Source organism: Drosophila simulans, chromosome X (genome assembly GCF_016746395.2).
Source record: "Drosophila simulans strain w501 chromosome X, Prin_Dsim_3.1, whole genome shotgun sequence".
NCBI classification, from domain to species: domain Eukaryota; kingdom Metazoa; phylum Arthropoda; class Insecta; order Diptera; family Drosophilidae; genus Drosophila; species Drosophila simulans.
This window is the reverse complement of record NC_052525.2, coordinates 5054935-5079488: the sequence shown is the minus strand read 5'-3', so window position 1 is coordinate 5079488 and position 24554 is coordinate 5054935. Positions and strand designations below refer to the sequence as shown.

The 24554-nt window shown below is 43.8% G+C and overlaps 4 protein-coding genes and 1 long non-coding RNA gene across 10 annotated transcripts; 2 read left to right on the top strand and 3 right to left on the bottom strand.

The window, feature by feature from the left end:
- Positions 1–467: 467 nt before the first annotated feature.
- Positions 468–1796, bottom strand: LOC27208084 (lysozyme). The gene is made up of 3 exons (XM_016183716.3): positions 1600–1796; positions 1347–1496; positions 468–1294 (listed from the first exon to the last, which is right to left on the bottom strand). The coding sequence occupies exons 1-3, from the start codon at positions 1760–1762 to the stop codon at positions 1149–1151; spliced, it is 459 nt and encodes a 152-aa protein (XP_016038182.1). The 5' UTR covers positions 1763–1796; the 3' UTR covers positions 468–1148.
- A 458-nt stretch (positions 1797–2254) lies between these two features.
- On the bottom strand, positions 2255–7306 carry LOC6725161 (ubiquitin carboxyl-terminal hydrolase 16). 3 transcript variants are annotated; one of them, XM_039297275.2, is made up of 5 exons: positions 7120–7306; positions 6228–6658; positions 5501–6126; positions 4289–5436; positions 2255–4066 (listed from the first exon to the last, which is right to left on the bottom strand). In XM_039297275.2, the coding sequence occupies exons 2-5, from the start codon at positions 6615–6617 to the stop codon at positions 2880–2882; spliced, it is 3351 nt and encodes a 1116-aa protein (XP_039153209.1). In that variant the 5' UTR covers positions 6618–6658; positions 7120–7306; the 3' UTR covers positions 2255–2879. The 3 variants fall into 3 exon arrangements, with proteins under 3 accessions (XP_039153209.1, XP_016038181.2, XP_044779581.1); XM_016173469.3 differs by lacking the exon at positions 7120–7306 and adding an exon at positions 6983–7095; XM_044923646.1 differs by lacking the exon at positions 7120–7306 and adding an exon at positions 6729–6914.
- A 3941-nt stretch (positions 7307–11247) lies between these two features.
- On the top strand, positions 11248–13930 carry LOC6725160 (A-kinase anchor protein 1, mitochondrial). Its single transcript, XM_016172969.3, has 4 exons — positions 11248–12456; positions 12720–13110; positions 13180–13313; positions 13592–13930. The coding sequence occupies exons 1-4, from the start codon at positions 11269–11271 to the stop codon at positions 13658–13660; spliced, it is 1782 nt and encodes a 593-aa protein (XP_016038180.1). The 5' UTR covers positions 11248–11268; the 3' UTR covers positions 13661–13930.
- A 180-nt stretch (positions 13931–14110) lies between these two features.
- Positions 14111–17628, bottom strand: LOC27208305. The gene is made up of 2 exons (XR_001600796.3): positions 16736–17628; positions 14111–16631 (listed from the first exon to the last, which is right to left on the bottom strand). It is a non-coding gene; the product is annotated as an uncharacterized LOC27208305 (long non-coding RNA).
- A 26-nt stretch (positions 17629–17654) lies between these two features.
- On the top strand, positions 17655–23096 carry LOC6725159 (sodium-dependent nutrient amino acid transporter 1). Of its 4 annotated transcripts, XM_016172972.3 has the most exons (9): positions 17656–17998; positions 20469–20649; positions 20713–21091; positions 21304–22045; positions 22121–22220; positions 22282–22458; positions 22523–22617; positions 22684–22874; positions 22948–23096. In XM_016172972.3, exons 1-8 carry the CDS (start codon positions 17918–17920, stop codon positions 22858–22860), a joined length of 1932 nt encoding a protein of 643 aa, XP_016038179.1. In that variant the 5' UTR covers positions 17656–17917; the 3' UTR covers positions 22861–22874; positions 22948–23096. The 4 variants fall into 4 exon arrangements, with proteins under 4 accessions (XP_044779583.1, XP_044779582.1, XP_016038179.1 ...); XM_002106149.4 differs by having other exon boundaries at positions 22684–23096; XM_044923648.1 differs by lacking the exons at positions 22121–22220; positions 22282–22458; positions 22523–22617 and having other exon boundaries at positions 17655–17998; positions 21304–21481; positions 22710–22874.
- The last annotated feature ends 1458 nt before the right edge of the window (positions 23097–24554 follow it).

Below are 24554 nucleotides of genomic sequence, written 5' to 3'. Positions count from 1 at the left end.
CAACGGTTATTGGTATAACTAAGGGCTTTAGTAAGAAATCACAGATTTTAAAAGGGGATTTCAAAACATCACACTTCTCATGGGCGTTTTATAATGTAACATATGGCAATATTTGGACTTTTTGCTTGAAAACAATACGAAATATATTTATTTATTTTTCAATTTCATTATCATTCACAACATTTTTATGTGGCAGCAGGGTGTTTTGGGTAGATTTCTTGAGAAATCATATCAGGGGATCACTTATTCGTAAAATAGGTAACTATGTATGCATGTAGATTTCATTTGTTCTTGGGACTCGAACACGAAAACAAAAAATAAGTATACACTTGAGTTTTCATTTTTGCATCAACTTTATCACACCGCAGCTCAACGACTGAGGCATCAGATCTTTGGATCTTGTTTATGGGATTTGCAGTTCCTCAGAAACTGGAGAACCGGTTTTGGGGGGCAGGGAAATGAGTCACATAGTATATTGGTCGGGGGTATGGGCAACTTATGTAAGGAGATCGGAATAAGGCACAATATCTTTCCATATTAGGAGTGTTTAGGATATATATATATATATAAATATATATGAAATGCGATTCTTTTGTAAGAGAGCGAATCTCTGGCACTGGGCACTGGAATATACTTTTCTTTTCTTGACTTTTCATATTTTCTTAATTCTTAATGACTTTTGATATCTTGTGAACACGTTGCGAAAAAACGCTCCGATTTGTTCGGCCGATGTCGCCAAATGAAAGCCCCACGTAAGCGAGATAGTGAGTGCGCCCCATTGCTACACAAAGTTTTTGCGGCAAAGCTTAAAGCTTTCGTTCACCTGATAATGAACGAATCTCGGAGAGATATAGAGAGCGAGTAGGGTTGCCAGAGTGTTATAGTTTTAAACTGATCGTAAGCTTTGTTGGACTCCAACTCACCACATTTCAAAACCGATTTGGGTTCGGAACAACCGACTGTATCGTGTTTTGTCCCACATTGACACGCGAATTTATCAGAGTTTAATATAAAAATTTTAATTTTGGCAGCAGAGCTCTCTTAAGCATTGAAACTATTTAGTCTTTTAAAATTATTTTAAGGCGTATTATATAACATTTATTTGTTATAACATTCATAACAAATTGAAATCATAAAATTAATTACTTCTAGATCCCACAGATGACCTTAAGATTAGGCAGATTCTGGGCGTTTCGGCAATATCGCTGCCATCCTGCCCAGTGACGAAAACCATCCGAGGTTTGGATGCGCTTGGCGCAAGTGACCGACTCCCTTAGATTTTCGTCTAGAAAATCTAAAAACAATATATTTAGTTAAACTTGAATGGAACAGTACAGCCCTCGAACCTTCGCACTTGGCATTGCAGATGCCGCCACGCCTTCCCTCCTGACAAAACCTGCCATTGATCTGGAACAGCCCGTAGTTGCGAGATCCATTCGGATTGTTGGTTATCCTGCCGGTATCCAGATCGCTCTCGTGCTCTAGCAAACAAATCCCTTGAATGGGCGAAATCGAAAGTCACAACCCATTTAGTCTACTAATCCCAAGTTATAAGGTATAGAGCATTTCAATATATGTACATGGGTTTCCCCCACTCACAATTCGAGAGCAGACTGCGTTCGAAGCCATGCTGGTCGAGCAGCTTGCGGGCCAGTTCACAGCGGAGGAAACGCTTGGCGGAAACCACGCCGGACTCGATGGCCAGAAGCAGGCCCAATCCCAATCCCAGCCAGTACCACGATCCGAACGGCGCAGCTCTCATATTGCGACTGCCTGATGTGATGGCGATGCCACCTGTGGAGGCGTCGTAGAATCGAGCGAACGCGACGTGACCTTGGCCAAGTGCCTCCGGAATGGAATGGGGATGGGATCCAATGGGGTCAGATGGAAGGCAGATAGTGGAGAGCCGGTGGCAGATAAGCTGGGGGATCTTTCCCTGCCCGAAAGGAAGCCGTTTGCGTTCATAAATCGTTTGTCTCTTTAATATACATAGAGTTCACGGTTGGTTAGTTATTATAAATTAATCGATAGTTAAGCCTAGGTCATAAGATAAACTGTGTGTATAATTATTTATTCTTCGCTATTGTATAAATCTCTCCTGTTGCCAATGCTTTCGCTACGTAGGTCCAGAACACATTTACTCCTCGGCTCAACTTGTAAATATCTACGTGGGTATGTATATGGGCCCGAAATATAGTGTATATATATTATATATAGTTAAGGTGTACATAAGTTAAGTTACTGCAAAGTTAAATATATTGGCAGAAGCGAGCAATTGGTTTTTATTTCATTTGTATTCGTTATCATAACTTATGAACATCTGCAAATAGTTCCCCTCGTGGTTTAACCCTTCCATTTCATTTGTGCTTTTCCGTTTTTAGCTATCCATGCATCCATTCTGCGGTGGTTTCCTCCGCTCCCTCCGATCCATTCAGCGCCTATTCTTGTCTCCCAAATTCTCAATTCTCCGATGTGAGTAGTTTAAGTAACGTTCTGTCATAGCAATGGGCAATGTTGGTACCAAAAGAACTTACAGCTAATAAAACATGCTAATTTCCTTTCAGTGTCTTTTTGTTATCCACTAAAAAAATAGTACAATTAAATCGAGAACACAAAAGCCAAACTCCTGAGAACTACAATTTAAAATGAGCGCGTGTGTTTCCTCCTTCGTTTCATTTAACTAACTAAAGCTTGTTCCAAACAAAAAAAAAATAGCGAAAGTGTACAATTAATTTTGAGTGGGAGAAACCAAATGCATTTGGCATGTGTGAGTATCTGCCTTCTCTTTCTCCGGCACTCTGTCTGTATCAAATCTAGGATTCCCAATGTTCTTGCATGCGCCTCACATCCTCAGTCCCGCTTAAAGCTCCTGCTAGTCCCTAGTATATGCGTTCGTAGAAAAGCAGATAGGCCTGCGCCTTCAGCGCCGTATCCTCGCTAACCTCCTGGACACGCGAGTCGGACACGTAATACCATTTGCCAGGCGGCGCACTAACGTTGGCAGCCTCCTCCAGCTGCTGCGTTTGCTGCGTCTGCTGCTCCTCGAGCGGCGTGGCTGGGGCATGGCTCTCGTCGGAGGTGGACGAGTTGCTGCTGGAGTTGCTGAAGTCATCGCTGTCGTCCAACGTCTTCAGGTGCTGCTCGCGCGCCTTCTCCTTGGCAAGCAGCTCCTCCAGTTTCTTTAGCTGGTCATCGTCCTGGTCCAGTTCCGCCTTGCTGCCATGCGGCAGGAACTTCCAGCGTTTGTCGCCCGGCGCCACCTTTGGACGCACCTTCACGTACGCCGTGTAGTGGCCACCGTACATGCCGCCCGAGTGCTCCACCACGCCGTATAGGGCGTACAACAGCTTCTTCTGCTTGCGATCGATGTTCGGCAGATTCTTGACCTTCGACCCACAGAAGGCGGCAATGTCCAGCAGATTGGGATAGCTAACCGGGCGCGTCAGCTTGCGAAAGATGCAGCGCGGGCCCAGCTGGAATCGCTTCAGGTGTAGTATGAGCACCGCTGGCGGACTGGAGACCAGCAGCTGCTTCGTGGCATTGGTGTTCACCGACTTGGCCTTCGGATCACTGCCGTTAATGCGCTGCGTGCAGCTGTCGCATCCCACCTTGTTCTGCCCCGTCATCAGCTCGACAGCGGTAAAATTGTTCAGGCACGACTGCACGGAGCACTCTCCATCCTCGCACTGGTAGCGCGGCGCTATCGTGGTGCTCCAGTCCGAGTAGCTCTGCGTGCGCACTCGCTTCGTACGGGCCTGGGCCTGTGCCATGGCCTGGGCCTGGCTAGGAGTCTTCTCTGGCTGCTCGGTTGCCTTGGCTTCTCCATCCGCGTCGGCAATGCCATTGGACGCGCCCTGCTCAGCTCCCACCGAGACCTGGCGTATCACCGAGGCACCCTTCTCTGAGAGTCCGGCAGTGACCAAGCTGGCTGGCGCCAAGGGATCCTCCAGAGCGCCCGATGAACCAGACAAACCAGGTTCGGCAACAGAGTTGTTGTTGCCTGTGGCACTGGTGCTGGTGCTGCTGTTGGTAGCAGTTGGCGCTGGACTGGTGGCGATTCCCGAGTCTGCAAGCGATTCGAAATGAAAGGCGACGAGTCAGTATATTATATCAGGCAATCATCGAACTTTTGCTAATCACGATCACAGATCTGTATGTATCTTTATAATTATAGAGCCTTACACAAGATTACATATATAGAAATAATAGTGGACTAACACACATCTACCTTATATGTATGAATTAAAGATTGATTAATGCAAAGTTAAATACAGAAATGTTCACTCACCATTCTCGTCCTCTTCGATCGAATCCTTGTCCATGTGCTCCGGCGTGTCGTCGCGCTTCTCGCCCGGCGGCTGGCCATTGCCATTGCTGTCCATGTAGGTCTTGGAGGGAGCTGTCATGGATGCCGAACTGCTCGACACATTAGTAGTGGACGGCGCGGCTGTGTCCTCCACCAGATTGTCCTCAACATCGGCGTCGGAGTGCTCCGACGTAGTCACGCTGGTGGAGGTGGAGTCCTCGGTCTGGCCGTTGGTCTGTTCAAGGTCATCGTTGGCCTGGCCGTCGCCGTCAACCAGGGAAGGCAATAGAGCACCGCTTTGTTCTACGGACTCGGCCAATTCATTTCCATTTCCGCTGTCATTTCCGTTAAGATTAAGGCTAGTCTTGTGGCGCTTCTTGGCCGCCCGCTTCGCCTTACGCTGGCGCTCCTTCTCCTTCTTCACCTGCGACTTGGATGGGCCCAGGGATGCCGCCTCACGGGTGTGCAGGTAGAAGGACGAAGATGAGGCTGTAAAGTTGACACTGCCATCCGTAAACTTGGTGTTTATCGTCGGCTGGTTAGTGCTCGGGGTGACGTTGGAGCTGCTGGACGTAAGACTGAGCTCCGGACTTGGTTTTCGGCGCTGCGGCGGCTGAGGCTTCTCTACGGCCACGGGCAGCGACATGTCCAGGAAGTACTCGTGCCGCGAGGAAACGTTGTGGCAATCCTGGCAGGTGAGCGTTGACACGAGGAAGCCACGGAATACCTGTTCCGGTCGCAGGATGCGGTCTCCTGCTTGATTGCCATAGATCTTGCACTTCTGTCGCATCTCCTCTGACACACTATTTACATCCTGATCCTTGTAGCCGAGGTTCTGCAGGATTACACGCTGGTAGCGCTTCAGGTCCTCGTTCCGCACGCTCTCCAGTAGCTGGCGCAGCAGTTCGTGAGCATCATGCTGATCGCCGCCCGTAAACTGAGGACACTTTACGCACAGCCTGTCAAAGAGCTTTCTGGGCGTAAATACACCACCGCCAGCCTGCAGTTCCTCAAGGGCATTGGCTAACGCGGCGGTAAGTCCGCCCCACGAGGAGAGGATACCCTTGATCATCGGCAGCTCAATATCACCCTTGTCCTTTATCGTGAAGGTTCCGCCAGGTAAGATAAATCTGTTGAGAGAAATACACATCAGACATGATGGCTTTGCATACACATTTGCGGCTATTAACTTACTCTTCTCCTGGCTCCGACAGTTCTTTTAGTACGCTAAGAAGGAACGGCGTTTGGGCGAGGCACTGCATCACCGCATTAAAGAAGCATGTATTGCCCAGGTTGGTCAATCCGCGCACGCGGGGCAGGCGTTCGTTTTCGATGCGCGGCGTCTCCAGGGTCGGGAGTCGTCTGTTCCCCGTGTTGCCATTGGTGGTGGCAGAGTACTGGTCAATTCTCTTTGCCATACCCGGCACACTGGTCAGCGAGTCTGAGGTTGAAAGTAGGGAGCTAGGCTCCGGTGGTGGCAGCGGTATGGCCACCTGCCTGTTTCGAGATAAGCCGACCCCGCCCCCGCCCGCCGCCAGAGACCCTCTACCGCTGGAGTCGTCAAATGATCCGCCAGTCATTGGCACTATAGGTGTGAGGTGCTCCAGCGTGGACTTAATTTTCTGCTCGATGTAGCTTATCGTTGGCGTACTGGGCGTGACCGTGGCAGTGGGCGGCTTCTGGGCCAACTTCTTGACCAGCTCCACGCACTCAAGCAGGTTCTTGCGCAGATTGGAACAGATCTTCATGTCGCACTCATAGCACCAGATGTCGAAGGAGCGCGTGTTCATGGCCAGGGCATGCGAGTCCGAATGAGGTGTCTGGAACACACAGAAGGATTACAGCTTCTACCATATGGAATAAAAATGTAAAACGAGCAAGTCGTTTGCAACTGATCTAACTGATCTAGATTCCTGCTCACCTGGTAGTGTTCTAAGGCGTGCTTGTGGCGAGCCCTCCCGCACAGCTGGCTGCCGCACTTGAGGCACAGCCACAGGGTGCTGTCAAATTCAACGGCGACCGCATTTCCGCCAGAACCGACAGCTCCTTCTCCCGCTCCCGCTCCGCTGTCCGCTATCTTGCCCAGCTTCTGGCATTGGCTGCACTCGTAGAGCAGACCCGTGGACTTCAGTAGACGCCTGAGTCGGGCCGCGTCCACCGCCTTCTTGATGTGCTGGCAGCTGGCGGTGGTGGGGGTGGCGCCATCCGTCTGCCCGGGCGAGCCGAGTGCTGTCCGATGATGCAGATCCTCATTGCCGGAATCCGTTGAGCAATCGTGGTCGTGACTGTCCGCCTGTCGCTTCTTTACCATGGCAAGGTAGCTGCTTGGCCTTGGTTCCTTGTGGACGCGCTCTGCAAGGAATAGGTAGCGTTCCAATCAGAGATTCAAATCTTCGAATTGCTTCGAATGCAATCGTTATACGTCCAAACCCTGCTGCTGCTCTTCTAATTCGGTTATCAATGTGTATAACTGGCAACGGTATTGAATTCGATTGGGACTCGCACCAACAGACTGAGCCTATTGGCTTTGTTTGCTTTGTTGTCTTTCGTCACGTTTGGAACTGTGACCCAGGATTTGAGGTTAAGTTCGTCGCCCCGCTGCAAGTCAGCGATATTGAGCGCCCCCGCTGGCCCCGCCCCCACGGTTGTATGACCACCCAAACATATATGTATTACCCTTTTCCGATGATTTCTCGAAAATCCAAAGGACCCCGCACTCACACACACACCCAACACATCAAACCAATACGCACGCACACACAGACACGAACTGTGATAACCCACACACATGTACAACAGGATCTGCGTACTACCTTGAATTTATTCGCTGCGATATGCGTAGTACATGAGCACACAACATATATGTTTAACAGCACTTTTATGCGCTTTTTATTCGTTTCTGCGTAAATAGAAAACGTGAGCGACGTGACCAAGTGTGACCGTTGCTTATTTCGGTCGCAAACACCGCGTGTGGTCAATTTGAGACGATGTCAGAATCTACAGATTTTGGAAATATTTGCAAATAATTCAATTATATCATTCCACTTTTAGTTAATTATGCTGGCTAATTTTTTGCACCAGGTACACCGCTTTATAAATTTAAAAAATATTATGAAATGAAATTATGTTAAATTATAATGAAGATTTTTAGTGATTTTTTTTCGCTATCTGTTCCTATATACATATTAGTTCGAAAGGAATGATTTATAGCGCTGACAAAAAATAAGCTGAAATTCGCATAAACAAGCATATTGTGGTAAGACAAAAAAATCAGAACTATCGATTTCCCAAGAACTACGTTGGAAAATTACAAATGCCCAAAAACACTGCTCTACAAAATATCGTAACGAAATATCGCGAAATTTTCAACACTTTTGGGAACAGTCAGGTGGCAACACCGCCTTGGAAGATATGTACTTATGCCCATATCGATACATATCGATGAACGTGGGCAGCCCTGTTTGTACATGTGCTGCCATTCGATTAGAAGACCAGCACTTCGAGCACACGTTTTTCGGCTTTCTAGAAATAATTCGGCTGCGATTCAAACCGTGAAGTGATTTCTTCCTATTTTTTTTTGTGTGCACAGCTCTTGTAATTCGAGGATTTGGTCATCGCGAGTGTGGGTGATTAAGCAGGCAGCTCCGATTGCCAGAGTTTTGCGCATGCATGGCAACACTGCCGCACGCCGGCCATGTTATTGTGATTTGTAAAAGGTGGAACGTAGACACGTGTTTAATTCGTGCAGCTCTTTAGCGTTGAGAAAACGACAGTAATTCGCCAGCAAATAAGCAAAAACAAATACACAACTCGCGTGTGCAGTAGATAGTATTGGAAGCACCCAAAGATAGTGAGCAAAATAAGTTACCCAAGCGGTTCACAAAGGTAAGAAATCGCAGCACGCGGAACATAACCTAGTACAAAAAAAGTGCGTGTGTGTGTTTGCCAAAACAGAGAGATGTGACGGAAAATGGTGTCATGTTCTGTTCTGTGTGGATTCGTTCCAATGTCCGTGTCTTGAGCTCTATTCGCATCTCTTTCCCGGTTCCTCTGCCACCGTTTCCACTACCTTTTTTTGTCAACTTTTTGTTAAGTGTGTATTGCTCTGCCTTGCCGCTGTGGTTGTTGTTTTTCCGGCAAAGTGACAGTAAGTGGTTATGGAAAAAATTTGGAGTTCAAATCGGCGATTACACAATGCCAGCACTCACACACACACACACCCACACTCGCACGCATACACATGCCGAGCATAAGTGCGTCTGTGTGTGTTACAGCTTTCACCGTTAATGTTCGGTTTTTTACGCCTGAAAGAGAACAAAGGCGAAAAGGAGCTGCCACTCCCACAAAGAAAACATTGCGTCTATGCATACATATGTGTACACATATAAAATAGTATATCTCCCGATTATACAATCCCCGCCCATTTTTGGCCACCATATGATCGGAAACCACGTTGCCAAGATTATAACAATGTGGACTTTTTCGGCTAGCTGGCAATGTTGTTGCACCTGACTTGTTGTTGTTTTGGTGCTCTCTTTTGGCCCGCCTCTCTGTGTCGCTCTTTCTCGCTTGTTCGGGGGAATTTCAAATTTTTAGGCTGTTGCTTCACCTCCCCGTTCGTCGGCTTCCTCTTCTTCTTTGGCCGCACTGGTATTCGAGTTTGGAGCAACAACAATGTGCAAGTTCAAAGTCAGAAAATAACAAATAACCGAAAGGCACACAAAAAAACATGCCTAAACATGTTTGTTTGCATACCGAGACACGCACACACATCAATATTCATGTATAAACAAGCTTACAGTGTAGGAAATATAAAAAAAAAATAACAAAACTAGAAGACCATTGCGAAGTTGTTGTTCCCTTATCTTAAATTTTATCGTTTTAATTCAATGTCTTCAACTGGTAAAACTACACTTCTCCCTGTTGTTATGCATATCCATTTATCAAGAATTTTAGGCAAAATGTTGCAAGCTTCGTCAACAAGTTGTAATACTCCCAGCAAAGGGTATTAAACGTAATCTGAAAAATTCCCGTTACCCGGTTTCGACGATTAGGAAATGCCACAGCTGTCTGGCCAGTTGCCCTTCCATGGCCATTTTATAGCACCCCACTAGGCCCCTTATCCCCCCACCCCCTGCACGCACACATCAACCGGTGATCTGTCGCTATATGAACATTTATATACATATATGTACATACATATGTATGTATGTTTGTAATACAGTCGCTTGTCGATTGAGCTTATCATCTGAACACTGTGTAACCGGAGGACCTTTGGGCCCTTACAAAGTGACGATATTGTCGAAGGGGTGGAAGCTCAGTATAGTGGGGTAAATCGGTTATATTGGGAGTAACTTAAATGTACTAAAGTTCTCATTGCTTTAAACCACTGTGCGGCATGACTAGCACTTTTCATGCCCCGGAAATTTTGACAAAATTGGAAGGAGCGTCGCTTACAACGCATTTGAATGGATTTTGATTAACGGTTTTCGGATTTCTTTGTTCTAATGAGCTCCCCACTCTCTCTTCTCTACGCGTTTCTGTCTCGTTCCCGCGTGGAGGGATGTGTGAGTGTGTGTGTGTGGGTGGAAAGGGGCGCTAAATAAAAACTTGCCACCACGCATCCTCTCTTTTTTCGCGGGTTGGTGGGGGTACGACGATGCGGAAGAGCGGATGGAGTGAAGAGCGGAGAATTGGTGGCGAAATAAAAAAAAAAAATAATAAAAATAAAAAGCCAGAGGAATTGGCAATTAGAAGGCTGGCAAAGTAGTTTCCCTTCATATATCGAGCAGTCGATATCTCGAATCTCTCGAACAATTTCGCCGGCATTTCGAAACCCGAAAACAAAAAAAGAAAGAAAATAAACAAAAGCACACAAGAAACTCCAAAAAATAAGCCGAAGCGAATTGATGCCATAAAACGACATAAAATACAAAACGAAACCGGAAGAAGCAACGAATTCAGTTTTATCCTAGTGGTGATACAAAAACACACATTTAATTGTTGAAGGAGGTGAAGAATTTCTGGCAAAGCTGTTGTTTTCGTAACTTTTAGTTTTGTTTTGTAATGATTTCGTAACATTTGCCATTGCCATACGTAAACGTAACGGTTTCTTCTTGCGCCTCTCTTCCGTTCTTCGCCGACGCTCTTTTGCGTTCTTGCGCACGCGCTCTTTGCATGCGATCTATCGCTCCATCTCTCTCGCTCTCTCCCGTTGCGTTTTTCCCTTCCGCGTGGCATTCAAAAATCGCTTTGCACCTTTTTCGTCGCGCGCTCTCTCTCTTTCTCTCTCTCGGCATTTGTGTTGTTGTCTATATTTACGTATTTATTTGTTGCTATTAATACGCAAAAGTTCAGAAAGGAAAAAACCAAAATCAAACACACTAGCAAACACACACACGCACACTTATGCAAGCGAGCACATGCAGGCGGGTCTCGTGACTTGCAAAACCAATTCGAAACCTTTTAATAGGTTTTTTCAAATATAACAACAGCATATACAATATATTTAAAAAACAACGGTCATGTGGATGCTGTTGACAAGTTAACCCTTGAATTTCATACTATTCTTCAAAATTGATTTTATATTTAGAATTCTCGCTAAAATTTAAACGCAAATTTAAATCACTTCATTCAGCTTTCAAAGTTATTCGAAACAAAATTGCATATTGTGTACCATTTCTTATCTTGAGCCATGACAAGCTTTTTAAGTAATTATATACGACGCTACTTGATTTGTAAATTGTTGCCCTGATAAGAGTGTTCACACATATTTTCCGATTGTAAATTAAACAACAAACCATAACTTTACCAAAAACTGCACAAAAAAAAGGCTACTTCATTTCTGTTTCAGTATTTGTGTGTTTGAAGTAATCTATTTGTGTGACAGTACACAAGTTTATTTTACAATATCACAGACTAATGTAAATTCCACATTTCAGATCTTTCAATATTCAGCGAAAATGGTATCCGGTCGTCCTCTACTCTACCTCTCACTGCCCGGTGTAGCATTTATACTCGGCGTCTTTTGGTTTCGGCGTAGATATAAAAATTGTTTAGACAAGCCCGACGACGAGGACTCATCGGCCATCAATGACTCGTCGATTGAACCCACTGTGCAGGCGCGCAAGGCCAACGGAGTCCTGCAGAATGGCAAGCTGCCACAGCAGCCGGCCAGCAAGTCGATGAACATCGACGGAACTTTAGTTAACGGAAGCGGTAGCGGATGTAGCAGTGATGAGAAGGACAGTCCCACTACCATGTTGTATGGTAAATCAGCACCCATCAAAATCCAGAGCAATGGACGCTCTTCAAATGGCAAGCATCAGCAGCAGATCGATTCCGAAATACTGAAGTCAAAGATACAGGACGCCGAGCACAAGACACTCTGCTCAATAGACGAGGATTTCGAGAATCTATCGTCGCCACGTGATTTACCCGATTCGGTAAACACACGCATCTCGTTCTACAATCGTAAGACTAGCCAGAAGACGGTGGAACCGGTGGTGATTAAGGCCACGCGCACACCCAAAATATCGCCAGAGAACTCCTTCCTGGATACCAACTACACCAACAAGGAGTGCGAGCAGAACAACAACTGTGAGCCCAAGGAGGAGCCCGCCAAGGAGGAGCCCGCCAAGGAGGAGTCCTCCAAGAAGGAGGCCGATCAGGAGGAGCTCGAGCAGGATCAGGAGCAGACGGTGCTGAAGGAGGAAGTGGTTGATAACAATGGCAATCAGAAGCGCAATGTGGATGCGGCCAGTCCATCGCTGAGCATTTGCAGTGTGCAATCGGGCGATTCTGGCAAGGGATCCAGCTTGCCGCGCTCGGAGGCGACACGCGTGAAGACCACCTATGAGTTCCTCTTCCCGATCAGTCTGATTGGTCACTTGTACGGCCGCAAGCGGGCGTTTATCAACCAAATCAAGGCCAAGACCCTGGCCAGCGTGTCTCTAGGCAAGAATCCCTACTCGGGCAAGGTGCGCATCTGTACCATTGAGGGAACGGAGAGCGAGATTGATGCCGCCCTGGCCATGATCCGTCAACGTTTGCCGGCCAAGCGCTATCCGAACTTCACCATGCAACGCATCCACTTTGCGCTTCCCCAGACCATAGTTCCTCTTTCGACCGAAAGCCTCTACAATCTACAAGTGAGTGGTGATGGTGTGACGATGACAATGGTAACGATGCCGCCGACACGACATGGCTATAGCTGATTAGCTGGCTAATTAGCTGACTTGATTTGATGATTTTATGGTAGTATTCCTCCCGTTGAATACGCAGAGACTATTTCAAATTCTCTAAGTGGTTGACACTGCTGTTCCTGTCGTGTCGGCGCAATCGGAAAGGCTTCGATTTCGAGTCCCCATCCATCCATATATCTCTAATGCCTTGGCTAACTCCTCCTCCGCAGCTGAAACTGATCGAGGGCATCAACAACGATGTGGTGGTGAGTGCGGTGCTATCTGGGTCGCATATTTTCATCCAGCACCCGCTGCATCCCTCGCATCCATCGTTGCCTTTGCTGCAGAAGCAGCTGTACGATAGCTACTCCACCATGGAGGCGCCATTGCTGCCCAGTTTGGAGCTCAGTGCCGTGTGCGTGATACCCATCAATGATGTTTGGTATCGCGTCCAGATTGTCGACACAGACCCCGAGGACGAGGAGCGTTGCGTCATCAAGTTTCTCGACTTTGGTGGTTACATGAATGTCGGCTTCAACACACTGCGACAGATTCGCACCGATTTCATGAATGTGCCCTTCCAGTCCACCGAATGCATCCTGTCCAACATTGAGCCCATCGGTAAGTGTGTGCATTCATTATGCCCTTATATTGTGTACTCATTCCTTGATTCCCACTTTTTCCACGCAGATGGCACCTGGTCCATCGAGGCGGCCGAAATCCTCAACCAACTTACCAAAGGCATTGTCTTGCAAGCACAAGTCGCCGGCTATAATAGTCACAACATACCAGAGATCTTTTTATTCGCATCCCTAGGTCCCAATGTGAGTATAAATTCTCGATTAGAGAGAGACGGAGTGATCATGAAGAGCGAGAAAGCAGACTACAGTGCGTGACATAATAGCAAAACGGTTTCGAGCAGAAATTTGCTTTTTACTTTAAACAAGCTAACTAAACCACTTGAATTGTTATGCAACTAAACTTAAACTTGTACACACATATGTTACCCTTTTTAAAAACAAGGGACATTATAGTCGGTTTTTAAAAAGGGTACCAATCCTTGCTGGAACGGAAAGTTTCTAACTCTTGTTTCTAATTGCAGAATGTAATCTTTATCAATAAGGAGCTGGTCGGCAGAAAGCTCGCAAATTGGGTGGAGATGAGTGACTAACAGCCTTAGTGAACAACTTAACTAGCAACCAAGAACTATATGAAAACTTAAAAGCAAACTTAAACAACAATCACTCAAACACAAATCAAGCAACTTGGCGGTGCAGCAAAAAAGGAATGCTTGAGTCTTGCGCAACAGGCTCCAGGATGCGGATTCGGATCAAGGATTTCGTATGCAGCTTTTGCAGTTAGCATGTAGCATTGTAGCACACAGCATATAGCAGTTGCCTGATTCCAAAAGAACTGGCAAGTGCAGAGGCCTCAACACAAAGAAAATGAAACGTTTGTTACGTTGTTTAGATTGCGACTGAGCCCATGAAGAGAGCCCCTTAATCATTACATAACAAACAACACACACTCGCAAAATACACCCACACACACACACCACACACACGCATATATGAGTAAGAGCACCTAACACCACACTAACCCACACACATTACACAACAAGGACTGTCCAGAATTGGATACCAAAATGGGGGAAAGTTAGGGATCAGCTGGGTTATGCGTTTTGTGACCACATGGCAACACATGGGCGGGCGGGCATGCAACGGATCGGACTGGAGCTGCAGATATTACCATACTCAGTTTATAAGTAGGCATTACTAAATAATGTACATAGATTTTATAACGATAACGAGAGGCGAAAAAACAAACAACACACTAAATAGACCCAACTAAAATATCGAGCGTTCATCAGATATATACAGATATACAAAACCTCAGAAACTCTGGATAGGGATTAGAGATAAACCTGACAAAATTTTAGTTTTATGCTGCTATTTGTGCTGAGATCTGTAAATATTATATTAGGCCTTTTTAAACAACTGATAATATCTAATCGACGAGTTCATACATTTACATGCATTATACATTTTTTGTTGATTTGTATTCGAACTGTATTCAAAAAACGTATTCTAAATTCCCAACCCAACCCAACTCACACCCGCACTAAAGCCACAGAATGCCTAACAAAGAAAAAGAAACCATTTAAATGCGAATTCTTAATAATTATATATGCGTGTGTGCCATTGTTAGACAACAAACCAACATTAAACATAACAAACATAACAAGCAAAACAACAAACACAGTAAAAAAAAAAAAGCAAAAACAGAAATGGATACTTTTTCCCCCAAACAAACCCATTGTATATAAAATCCATTTTGACAGACAAAGAAATGCAAAAAACAAATGAGAAACAATGATTGTTGCTACCAAAACTAGCCTATTGAAAAGAAGGAGTGAAAACCTCTAAATGCCTTTCTTTCAAACTTCTTTTGTATATGCAAGAGGAAAAAGAAGCAAGCGAATTGTTGCAAACTTATCGCTTAAGCTACCAATTCTGGGTGTCTAGCCTAGCAGCAATTTTAGCTAGAATTGTTCTAAGTGTAGGGCAGCCACAACAACAACATCAACAACACATCGATAATAACACAATAACAAAATAACACACTAATAAACCATCAAAGAAACCAACCATGTTAATCATATTTATTTTGTTGTGTATGAAAAATAGAGTTTTATTTCAATTGTATTTTACATTTACATTTACATTGATCGGCAGCAACGGAATTACTATAAACATTTATAAATCGTTTCAAAAAACAAAGAGTTTTCAGGTTCAATCACAATTCAGCTTAATAGTCGTCTTCATCGTTCTCATGTCGTCATCGTCATAATTAAATTACTTAGATAATGTAATGTACAAGTGATGATCCACACAATATTCATCTATTTGGTCAACTTGAAAGACTTGGAGTGTTTTTCTTCTTCAACGGTAGCCTACAATTATTATAGTTAACGCTATCATTAAACCATTATTATTATTATTATTATTATGATTACCTCTTTTTTTGCTATTTGTTTTTAGATCCTTCTTGATAATTAAAGCAACTTCATTCTAATTGTTATCCTAAACTAAAACAACTTTTGGAGTGGCCGCTGCCCTCCACACTGTAGTGCAAATTCGTTTAATGGATCCTCGTTTTTAATGTCGTTTAATGCCTTTGGAAATTCGATTCGGTCGGAAGAGAACTACATTTTAGCCTATGGAAAACTAAATACATATTATTGCTTACTTTTAAATAAGGCATTCATCTCGATGAGGGAGTAGGAGATTTCAATTTGCATGCGCCAGAGTTGTCAACGTGCTCGGTGCTTTATCGAATTCATTGTAGATTTGTCACTTGTACAATTGTTGATAAACTGATTAACTGATAACTGATTTACAGACATAGAGATAATGCAAACACGACAGACATGATGTAGAGCACATATTGAAACTAATCTTAGTCGTTAGCGGGAAGAGAAGAGACGTGAAGGTGAAGTGAAGAGTCCTCCCTCAAAGATCATCGTATGTGTGTGGTACTTCTATTTTTTTTCTTATCTAGTAATGCTGAGAGACGTGAGTTACGAATAAGATTTAATTTATAGACGCATTCAAGTGAGAATAATTTACAAATCTAGTTATTAACTAAATATAATGCAAGTACATTAAAATAAAATATTATTGAAAAGGAACAAAACCGTGTTGATGATGTTTGTTAGTCGGGACCTTTTCTTTCAGCTGGATCGTTATCCTAGGAAGTGATATCGCCACTTTTATGGACCCGCCCGGCTAAACGTGCCAACTAATTTTATAATTTATGTACTTACCCGTGTCACGGGCTCTTATCCGAAAAGCTGGATTGACGTGATGATGGCCGCGATAAGGAAGTTGAAGTCATCATCCTGCTAGCTCGATATGGTTTTGCGATCCCCCCAATAATGTCGATATCCAATCCAATTCCCGTGATTCAATGCAATCGATCAAAGGAAGCCTTGATTGCCGCATTATTGGACTATTGGATCGTCTGACTCGTCGGCTGCACGACGATGTCTTGGATATAAAACGATTGCGATATCGAACTTGGAGCCGGAGCGGAGGAGGAGGAGAACTCTGCGTCAGAGTTGGTGGCCAAAGATGAATTGCCTGTGAAAGTGTGAAACTGGTCAGAAGCGGTCTTTCGATCGTAAAACTTTCATTGACCAATGACTGGAATTCCTACGAATCTATATGTGCGCCAGCCTAATTACCCCAGCGATTAATCGACTCCTAATTGGTTTTGTCTGCGGTTCTGTTTTCGTTTCCTTTTCAATTGATTGGTCATTTCGGGGTGATTTCTCCTAATCAGCGTGGAAAGTGTCCACTCACGGCCGGTTCGGATAAGTTCATAAAGTGCTTTTACTGTGTCTGGGTCTGCGAGTCCGTCTATCTGAAGTTATTTACTACTGCTGACCATTTCGGCCTGCCGGTTTTTATCGAAGTCCCAAGTGTTTCCCTCACAGCGTCGTACAGTGGATCCCGCCTACGTTGGATTTGGGTTGATAAGATCCAGGTATCCCCCATCGCCGTATCTGCTCTCAATCCCATCACCGATCTTCGTGAGTTAATCAGCAAAAAGCTCACGTTCGGGGTTTCCTTACCCACCTACACCCAGAGAAAAGATCACTTCATAAATTTATCAGCGGCAGCTCTTCAAGTAACTTGGAATTCCCAGCTTATCTCATTGGGTAATTTGAATGGAACGTTGGGAGATAATTCACAAATGGAAAACATTTACCCAATGACTTATTTACTCGTTTTATGACAACACTTTGTACCATCTTGCAGCTTTTTTTCTTCGAGTGTAGACCACATTTTCGGGCACATTCGGTGCGGATGTCTTCAGCTTCTCGGCGGATACTTCCTTATCCGAGCGCTGGAAGCCCCGATATCAACGAAGAGCAGCCGAAGTTTGTTTTCCCATTCCTAATCGAGTGCACTGGGTGGGGGATAGGTGGCTGGGGGGCTGGTTACTGGGCACTGGGTACTGAGGTACCAGGCCAGTCGGGTACTACCGCAGATTTTCTCTACCAAGCACGGCGCTATATGTGTGTGAATAATTTCACGCTTATTACCTGCTGAGCGCTGGCAAAACGCTGCTTGACTTTGGCGGTTCTTAAAGCGGCCGGCACTCGCAATATTCTCAGTTCCAGCCGCGGCATTCACGGCACCACAAGCGCGCCTCCAGTCCAAAAAAAATTCGAAAATATTACAGAGAACTAGACCCTGAAACTGCAGTTGGACGCTAACCAACCAATCGTAACCGAGGGCTGGCCAATGCAATGTGCTAATTACTATTAAAACAAGAAAAAATAATAGTAATTAAACAAGCAAAACGCGAGTAGCCGTCAACTGTTTTCATTAACCGGGAAAATTAACAAGTGGCTAGAAAAATGGAATTGAAAGGAGTTCAGCCATCGAATGGCAGCCCAAATGGAAATGGAAATGGAGCCACCAATGCTGCATCAACGGAAGTAAGTGTTAGACCATGAAATCAGGCAACTAGTAGTATCACTAATGGAATTGCTTTCGAGTGCCACTTGAGGAACTCAAGTGGCCAGCGAGCGATTCAGATTAGAAGAAGCAGTGTTCCACAGTTGGCACATTAAGTATACGCCGTGTGGTACATGCAAGTTTCGCGGAGTACGAAAGTACCCATACGAGAACTGTTTGCGATAAACTTTATAAAACTTCAATGGACTTTTGGCCGCAATTATGCTTGGATTGGCCCCTTCTTCACAACCGTCCATGCAATTCGCTCAGTGTTGCTGGCTTTACAAGCGCCGAAATGACTTTATGATCATTGTGATCATTAAGGCTGTTAGACCTTAATTGCAGGCCAATCGACCGACAAACGAATATGCGATTTACGGTCCACCCCAATGCGGGGTGAAAGACTTTGTCAGCCGGATACTCCATGCATATCTTATACGCTTTACGATCCCCAGCGCCACATAAATGTATCTTAGAGCTATTTTCAGCCGAAAACGTTAGTTATCTGGCCAACTAGCGCACGGCTCGAGATCGACGAAAGCTATAAGCTATACTATAATATACTATAGTGTACTATACTGTACTATACTCGCTATATGGCCGAAGAGCTGGAAACCAGTTTTCACTGCAGCAGCCATAAACATATGACGAGGCTATAATATAGACGAGTGCTCGTTGGAGTGACAGGTTCACTTCGCCGCCCTCTATTATATATATTACAGCATTTCCGAGAAAGTATTGTAAAAAGATACAAAGATAGGAAGATATATAGAATTGGTTCTTGCGAGTGATTAAAAACTTTAGTTTCTATAAATATATATATATAATATGGTTATGGGTAATTCCCCTCAGAACTCAGCCAGTTTGCATGCAAGATGCAGATGCTGCATAGATCGTTAAAGTTTATACTAATAGTTGATTTAAATTACAGTGTTTTTCCCCCAGAACAAAGCCTCATTAAAGTGCGGTCAGCATAGGTTTTATTGATGGCTAATGCAATTAAGGCGATTCCCAAGATAGAATTTTTCCCAGCGCGCAGAAAAAAAAACCCCACAATTATGCGAGTTTGTTTGAGGTTCAACAGCCTGGTAGATATTTATGTATAGATATAGATACGATATACATTTTCTAATGTAAAGGTAGTGAGTGCCCTTGGCTTTGCAGATAAAATGGGATAAGCAAACACTTTGGTTTCGGCTATTTCATAGATACCAAACTGGCGGAGACATATCTATGATGATGCAGTTTCTTTGCCATTTTTTACCTTCGTTCGGCCAGCTGAGTTATTGTTTTATTTAAACAGCTTTTCCACCGAATGAACAAATATGTAAGCGGCAAAACAGTTCCCGCCTTGCCAGCCCTCTGATAAAAAACAAAAAACAAAAAAATACAAAAACAATTGTGGCTGCCGCGCAAATAGATGGAAATAGATTTCGCCAAATGGCAATCATATTATTACAAATAATAATAGTAATGTTCGAACCCAGTAATGTAATTTAATTTAGTGGAATTTTAACTATAACTACATCATCTGTTCATTTGCCCAACTGTTTTTCGTGATTCCACACTTTCAATTAAAATTAAAACGAAAAAAAAAGAAAAACCAAAAAACTGTTAACATTTTATGGTTTTTTTTATTCTTGAAAATAAGTGCCCACGTTACAATTATCAACGACAGATGTTTTCACGAACAAAAGTAATTTGTGCTAAAATTTTCCAATTAAGGTATTGAAATTGTGACTCAGTCATTAACTAGAATTGGTTATATAATTTACATACTAATTCATTTAAACAATTTTATAGTTTGATTTGAAGATAAGAACATGCATTTGCTGAATGTAAATCGTTATGAATGAATCCATTAGTTCATTAGCCATTTTGCCGGGGAACTTTTCAAAGTTGTGCAGCAGACAAGTTTTGCTTTTCCCTTAATCGAGTATTAATAGAATTTAGCTGAGGTAATCACCGGAAAAGCCTCTATGGCTATATTAAAACAATTTAAAAATGCATTGAGAATTATTCAATTTGCTATCGAAATGATGCACTTAGGAAACGAATCCTCGATCGGTGAATAGTTTGAATTGCATGAATAGTAATTAACTTACTTAATGGGATCGATAAGCCGGGCGCCTTTCTTGAGTGCGTACTTCAAAGTGATTCTAATCTAATCGTTATTGGGCGCACTAAGATAAATATTCCAAATTGGTGCTGGTGGCGCATTAGTTTCACATGTCCATTGGGTTATCTGCAAAATGGATCTGGAAATGCCGCACGCATGACGCGACTCATGGTTGCCCAAGAGTCCCAGACTCGTGGCTTGATGGATGCTCAAATATTTGGACATGTGTCTGGTATTTTGGTATTTTGCTGTTGGCATTAAATCTTGTATTCCCGGAATTGCGATATCACCCATATTTGCTCACCAAGATTGGAAACTCCGCTCCTTTGCAGAAAACAGATGCCGAGAAGCCGACGGCGGAGCGCACCAATTGGGGCAATGGCCTGGAGTTCCTCATGTCCTGCATATCGGTGTCCGTGGGATTGGGCAACGTATGGAGATTCCCGTTCACGGCCTATGAGAATGGAGGAGGCGCCTTCCTCATACCCTACATCATAGTGCTCTTCTTGATCGGTAGGAATGATTGGTGACTGGAGAGGAGGCATCACTGGATATACTAAACATTGGCTCTTCTAGGCAAGCCCATGTACTACTTGGAGATGATCATGGGCCAGTTCACGAGCCAGGGAACGGTGAAGATCTGGTCGGTGGTGCCGGGATTCGTGGGCGTGGGCTATGGCCAGGCCTTCGGCACCATCTGCATCATCTCGTACTACTCCTCGCTGCTGGCCCTGACCCTCTACTACCTCTTTGTGTCCTTCCAATCGGAGTTGCCGTGGTCCTACTGCCGCGATGAGTGGACCAACTGCGTGAACTCGAGGCCAGAGGAGTACGTGGACAATCTGCTAACCGGCGTGTCCTTGGCCAATGAATCGGCCAGGAATCTCAGCGGCATTGGCCTTGTGGCCAACAATGAGACAGAGAAACTCCAGAGCAGCTCCGAACTCTATTTCCTGTAAGTAAAACAATTAGCACATAACTTATTATGTACTAAACGGAATTGACAACACAAAATTGCATTTTTTGCGCTCTCTGATTGATTTGTGTGCACTTAGCTAGCTGTTTTCATTAACACATTTTCAACGCACAGTAGCAAAAAGTTGTAACGTTGTCATTTGCAAATTAGCGGGAATTTAGTCATTTGAACTTCAACAAATTCACTTGCAGGAATGTAGTGATCAAGGAGAAGCTGGACATCTCGGACGGCGTTGGTGACCCCGATTGGAAGCTGACACTGGCCCTGTTCGTCGCCTGGGTGGTCATCTTCCTGGTGATCATGCGAGGTGTGAAGAGTTCCGGCAAGGCGGCCTACTTCCTGGCCCTGTTCCCCTACGTGGTGCTCTTCGTCCTGCTGATCCGTGCCGTCACCTTGGAGGGAGCCCGCGATGGCATCCTCTTCTTCCTTGAGCCGCAGTGGGGTGAACTCTTGAACCCGACCGTTTGGAAGGAGGCCGTGGTGCAGTGCTTCTTCTCGCTGGCCGTGGGCTCTGGACCCATCATCATGTTCGCCTCGTACAATCGATTCGATCACGGAATCTACAGGGATGCCATGATCGTGACGACGTTGGACACGCTGACCAGCCTCCTGGGAGGTATTACGATATTTGCGATCTTGGGCAATCTGGCGCACAATCTGCAGATCGAAAACATCAGAGATGTGGTGCGCAGTGGCACGGGATTGGCCTTCATCTCCTATCCGGATGCCATATCAAAGTTCCAGGCGGTGCCGCAGCTCTTCTCGGTTCTGTTCTTCTTCATGCTGTTCGTCCTGGGCATTGGATCCATTGTGGCCCTGCAGAGCACCATTGTCACCATCATTTGCGATCAGTTCAAGGGATGGAAATACTGGAAGGTGGCGCTGACCACCTCTGTGTGCGGTTTCCTCATGGGTTTGGTCTACGTTACGCCGGTACGTTGGGTTCCAGAGGCCCAAAGGAGAATTCAATTGCATTTCAACTATCTCAACGTATTTATTACTTTTCAGGGCGGCCAGTGGATCCTCACTTTGGTGGACTTCTATGGCGGAACCTATGTGGTCTTCATCCTGGCCATTTTCGAACTGGCTGGCATCGTGTGGGTTTATGGTGAGTGTTAACTATGTAGTGCAATTAATCCAACACATTCATGCTGACATATGCAATGCAGGTCTGCAAAACTTTTGCGATGACATCGAGTTTATGTGCAATCGCCGGGTTTCACTGTACTGGCGAGTGTGCTGGTCCTTCTTCACGCCCGTCATGATGATCATCATATTCATATACTCCATGGCCACCATCGAACCGATCAAATATAGCGAACTCTACTTCCCCGAAGCCGCCAACGGTGAGTAACACTAGCAACATACCCTTGAATCCGTCCTAATTGTTATCATCTTTGTGCACTCCAGTTGCCGGCTGGCTGCTGTTCGCCATCGGAGCTGCCCAGTTTCCACTGTGGGGTCTTTGGTACGCCTCGCGCCATCCGCAAGGCACCTACTGGAAGGTAATGACTTCCCACCTTTATGCGTTTCAATGCCTAATCCATAATCGATCCTCTTTACCCAAACAGTCACTGAAGGCCTCGTTGAAGCCCAGCGATCGCTGGGGTCCTGCCAATCCGGAAACTCGACGCGAATGGGTGATCTTCAAGAACCAGAAGGCCGCCCAGAGAGCCACGCAGAAGGATACCTCGAAACTGGGTTTCTTCTGGCGCAAAATTGCCAATTTCTGTGGCAGCAACAAGTAAAAAGGGGAGCAGAGGTGGGGATATCGTGGGGATATCAGAGATTACGACTAACCATAACCACTTGTTATTTATATACGCCATTGTCAGCCTCTATGAAGCCATCACAAATGCGAAGCAATCCTTCGACCGAATATATCGCATCTATCAATAAATAAATAGCCGTTTTTTTTATATATTTTTGTTATTCTACGTACGAACTTCATTTATGAAAAAAATAAATTATTGTTATCAAAGAATGTGCGCTCGTGTTTTTATTCCATATTTTTACTCGGGAAAATTGGATGGTTTTCAATATTACGTATCCGCCCCGTTTTCCAAACAAATGTGGACACACGCTGATTTTATTTTATTTTTATTTCATTTTTATTCAGTTTTTGTTTGTTTTTCTTTCATACAAAGCCCTTTATTATTGTTAAAATTTCAATTATTCTCTTTGGTTTCTTTATTAATTAATAATTTACAGTTTTATGAGTTTTCCTATCTCCCCTCGACTTCCGTTGACCTCTTTCATTGAATGGTTCTTCTTGTTGCTTTCTTTCGCTTTCTTGGGGATCGTACATTATAACAGTACAGCAATTGATTTATGTAATATGGTAAATTTGCTATAAATAGTGGGAATTCTTATGAGGTAAATGCTTAATGAGCAAAAAAAAAAAACAATTACAATCGTCTTCAGATCAGATCAGTTTATACTACATACATAATACATATAATATATATATGTATACAAAATAACAAATCGTAAGTCTAATAAACATTCTTAAAATTCATATCTCAAATACAAATACAATATTTGCTTTAGCTGTTCTTAATTTGTTTTGGTATCGATTTCGGTTTCTCTATATTCAGTGTATTTCGTTTTGGAAATCGAGGCTCCTAACTTTTTGGGTTCGTTTTAATCAAGCTTTTCACTATTTCGTGTATGTAGTTGTTGGTTTTAGTATTTGTATTTATTTCCTCTTATTTTTTTTTTTTTTTGGTTTGTTCCTTGGTTTTTAAATCGTAAAATACTAATTTAGCAAATGTAGGCACCCTAAATATTATATTAAAGCTTTTGCAAAACACGGTTCCTCGATAAGATATAACAATATACTTTGTTTGGGGTTTGTTTCCCTTGTTAAATTTAAATATACAATACAGTAAATTCAAAATAAACTATTTCATTAGTCACTGAATTTTTTCTGTTTTTTTTTTGCGTTTAGTTTCTTACTTTATTTCTTTTAGAAATTAAATCTTCTTTCTTTTAGTTGGTTTAATTTAATGTTACTTTAGTTTTAGTTTTAGCATTAGTGTAGGTTTAGTTAAAGTTTGGTTTTAGTTGACATTTGTTTAGCTTTATTCAAGTTTTGCTTTCTATTAGTTTTTCTCCACTTCGTTTAATTCATGCAATGCATTCTAGTTTACTTTCATTACTCATCTTTTGTTTTCTCTTCTTTTTTCTCCATAAAAAATTGTTTCGCCTTCCTCTTATGTTTTTATTGTTTAGTTTAACATAATAATTGTTTTCCAGTTGGGTTTTCCTTATTAGTTTGTTGTTAATAAATTGGTCTTTGCTTCGGCTTTCGATTTAGCTACTGAATACATTACTATAATACATATAAAGTCAAATATGATCTTATTAGTGTGGGTTTTTTTGGTTTTTTTGGGTTTTTTGGTTTCTGGCTTTTGGGTTGTTGGGTATACCACCTCATAGA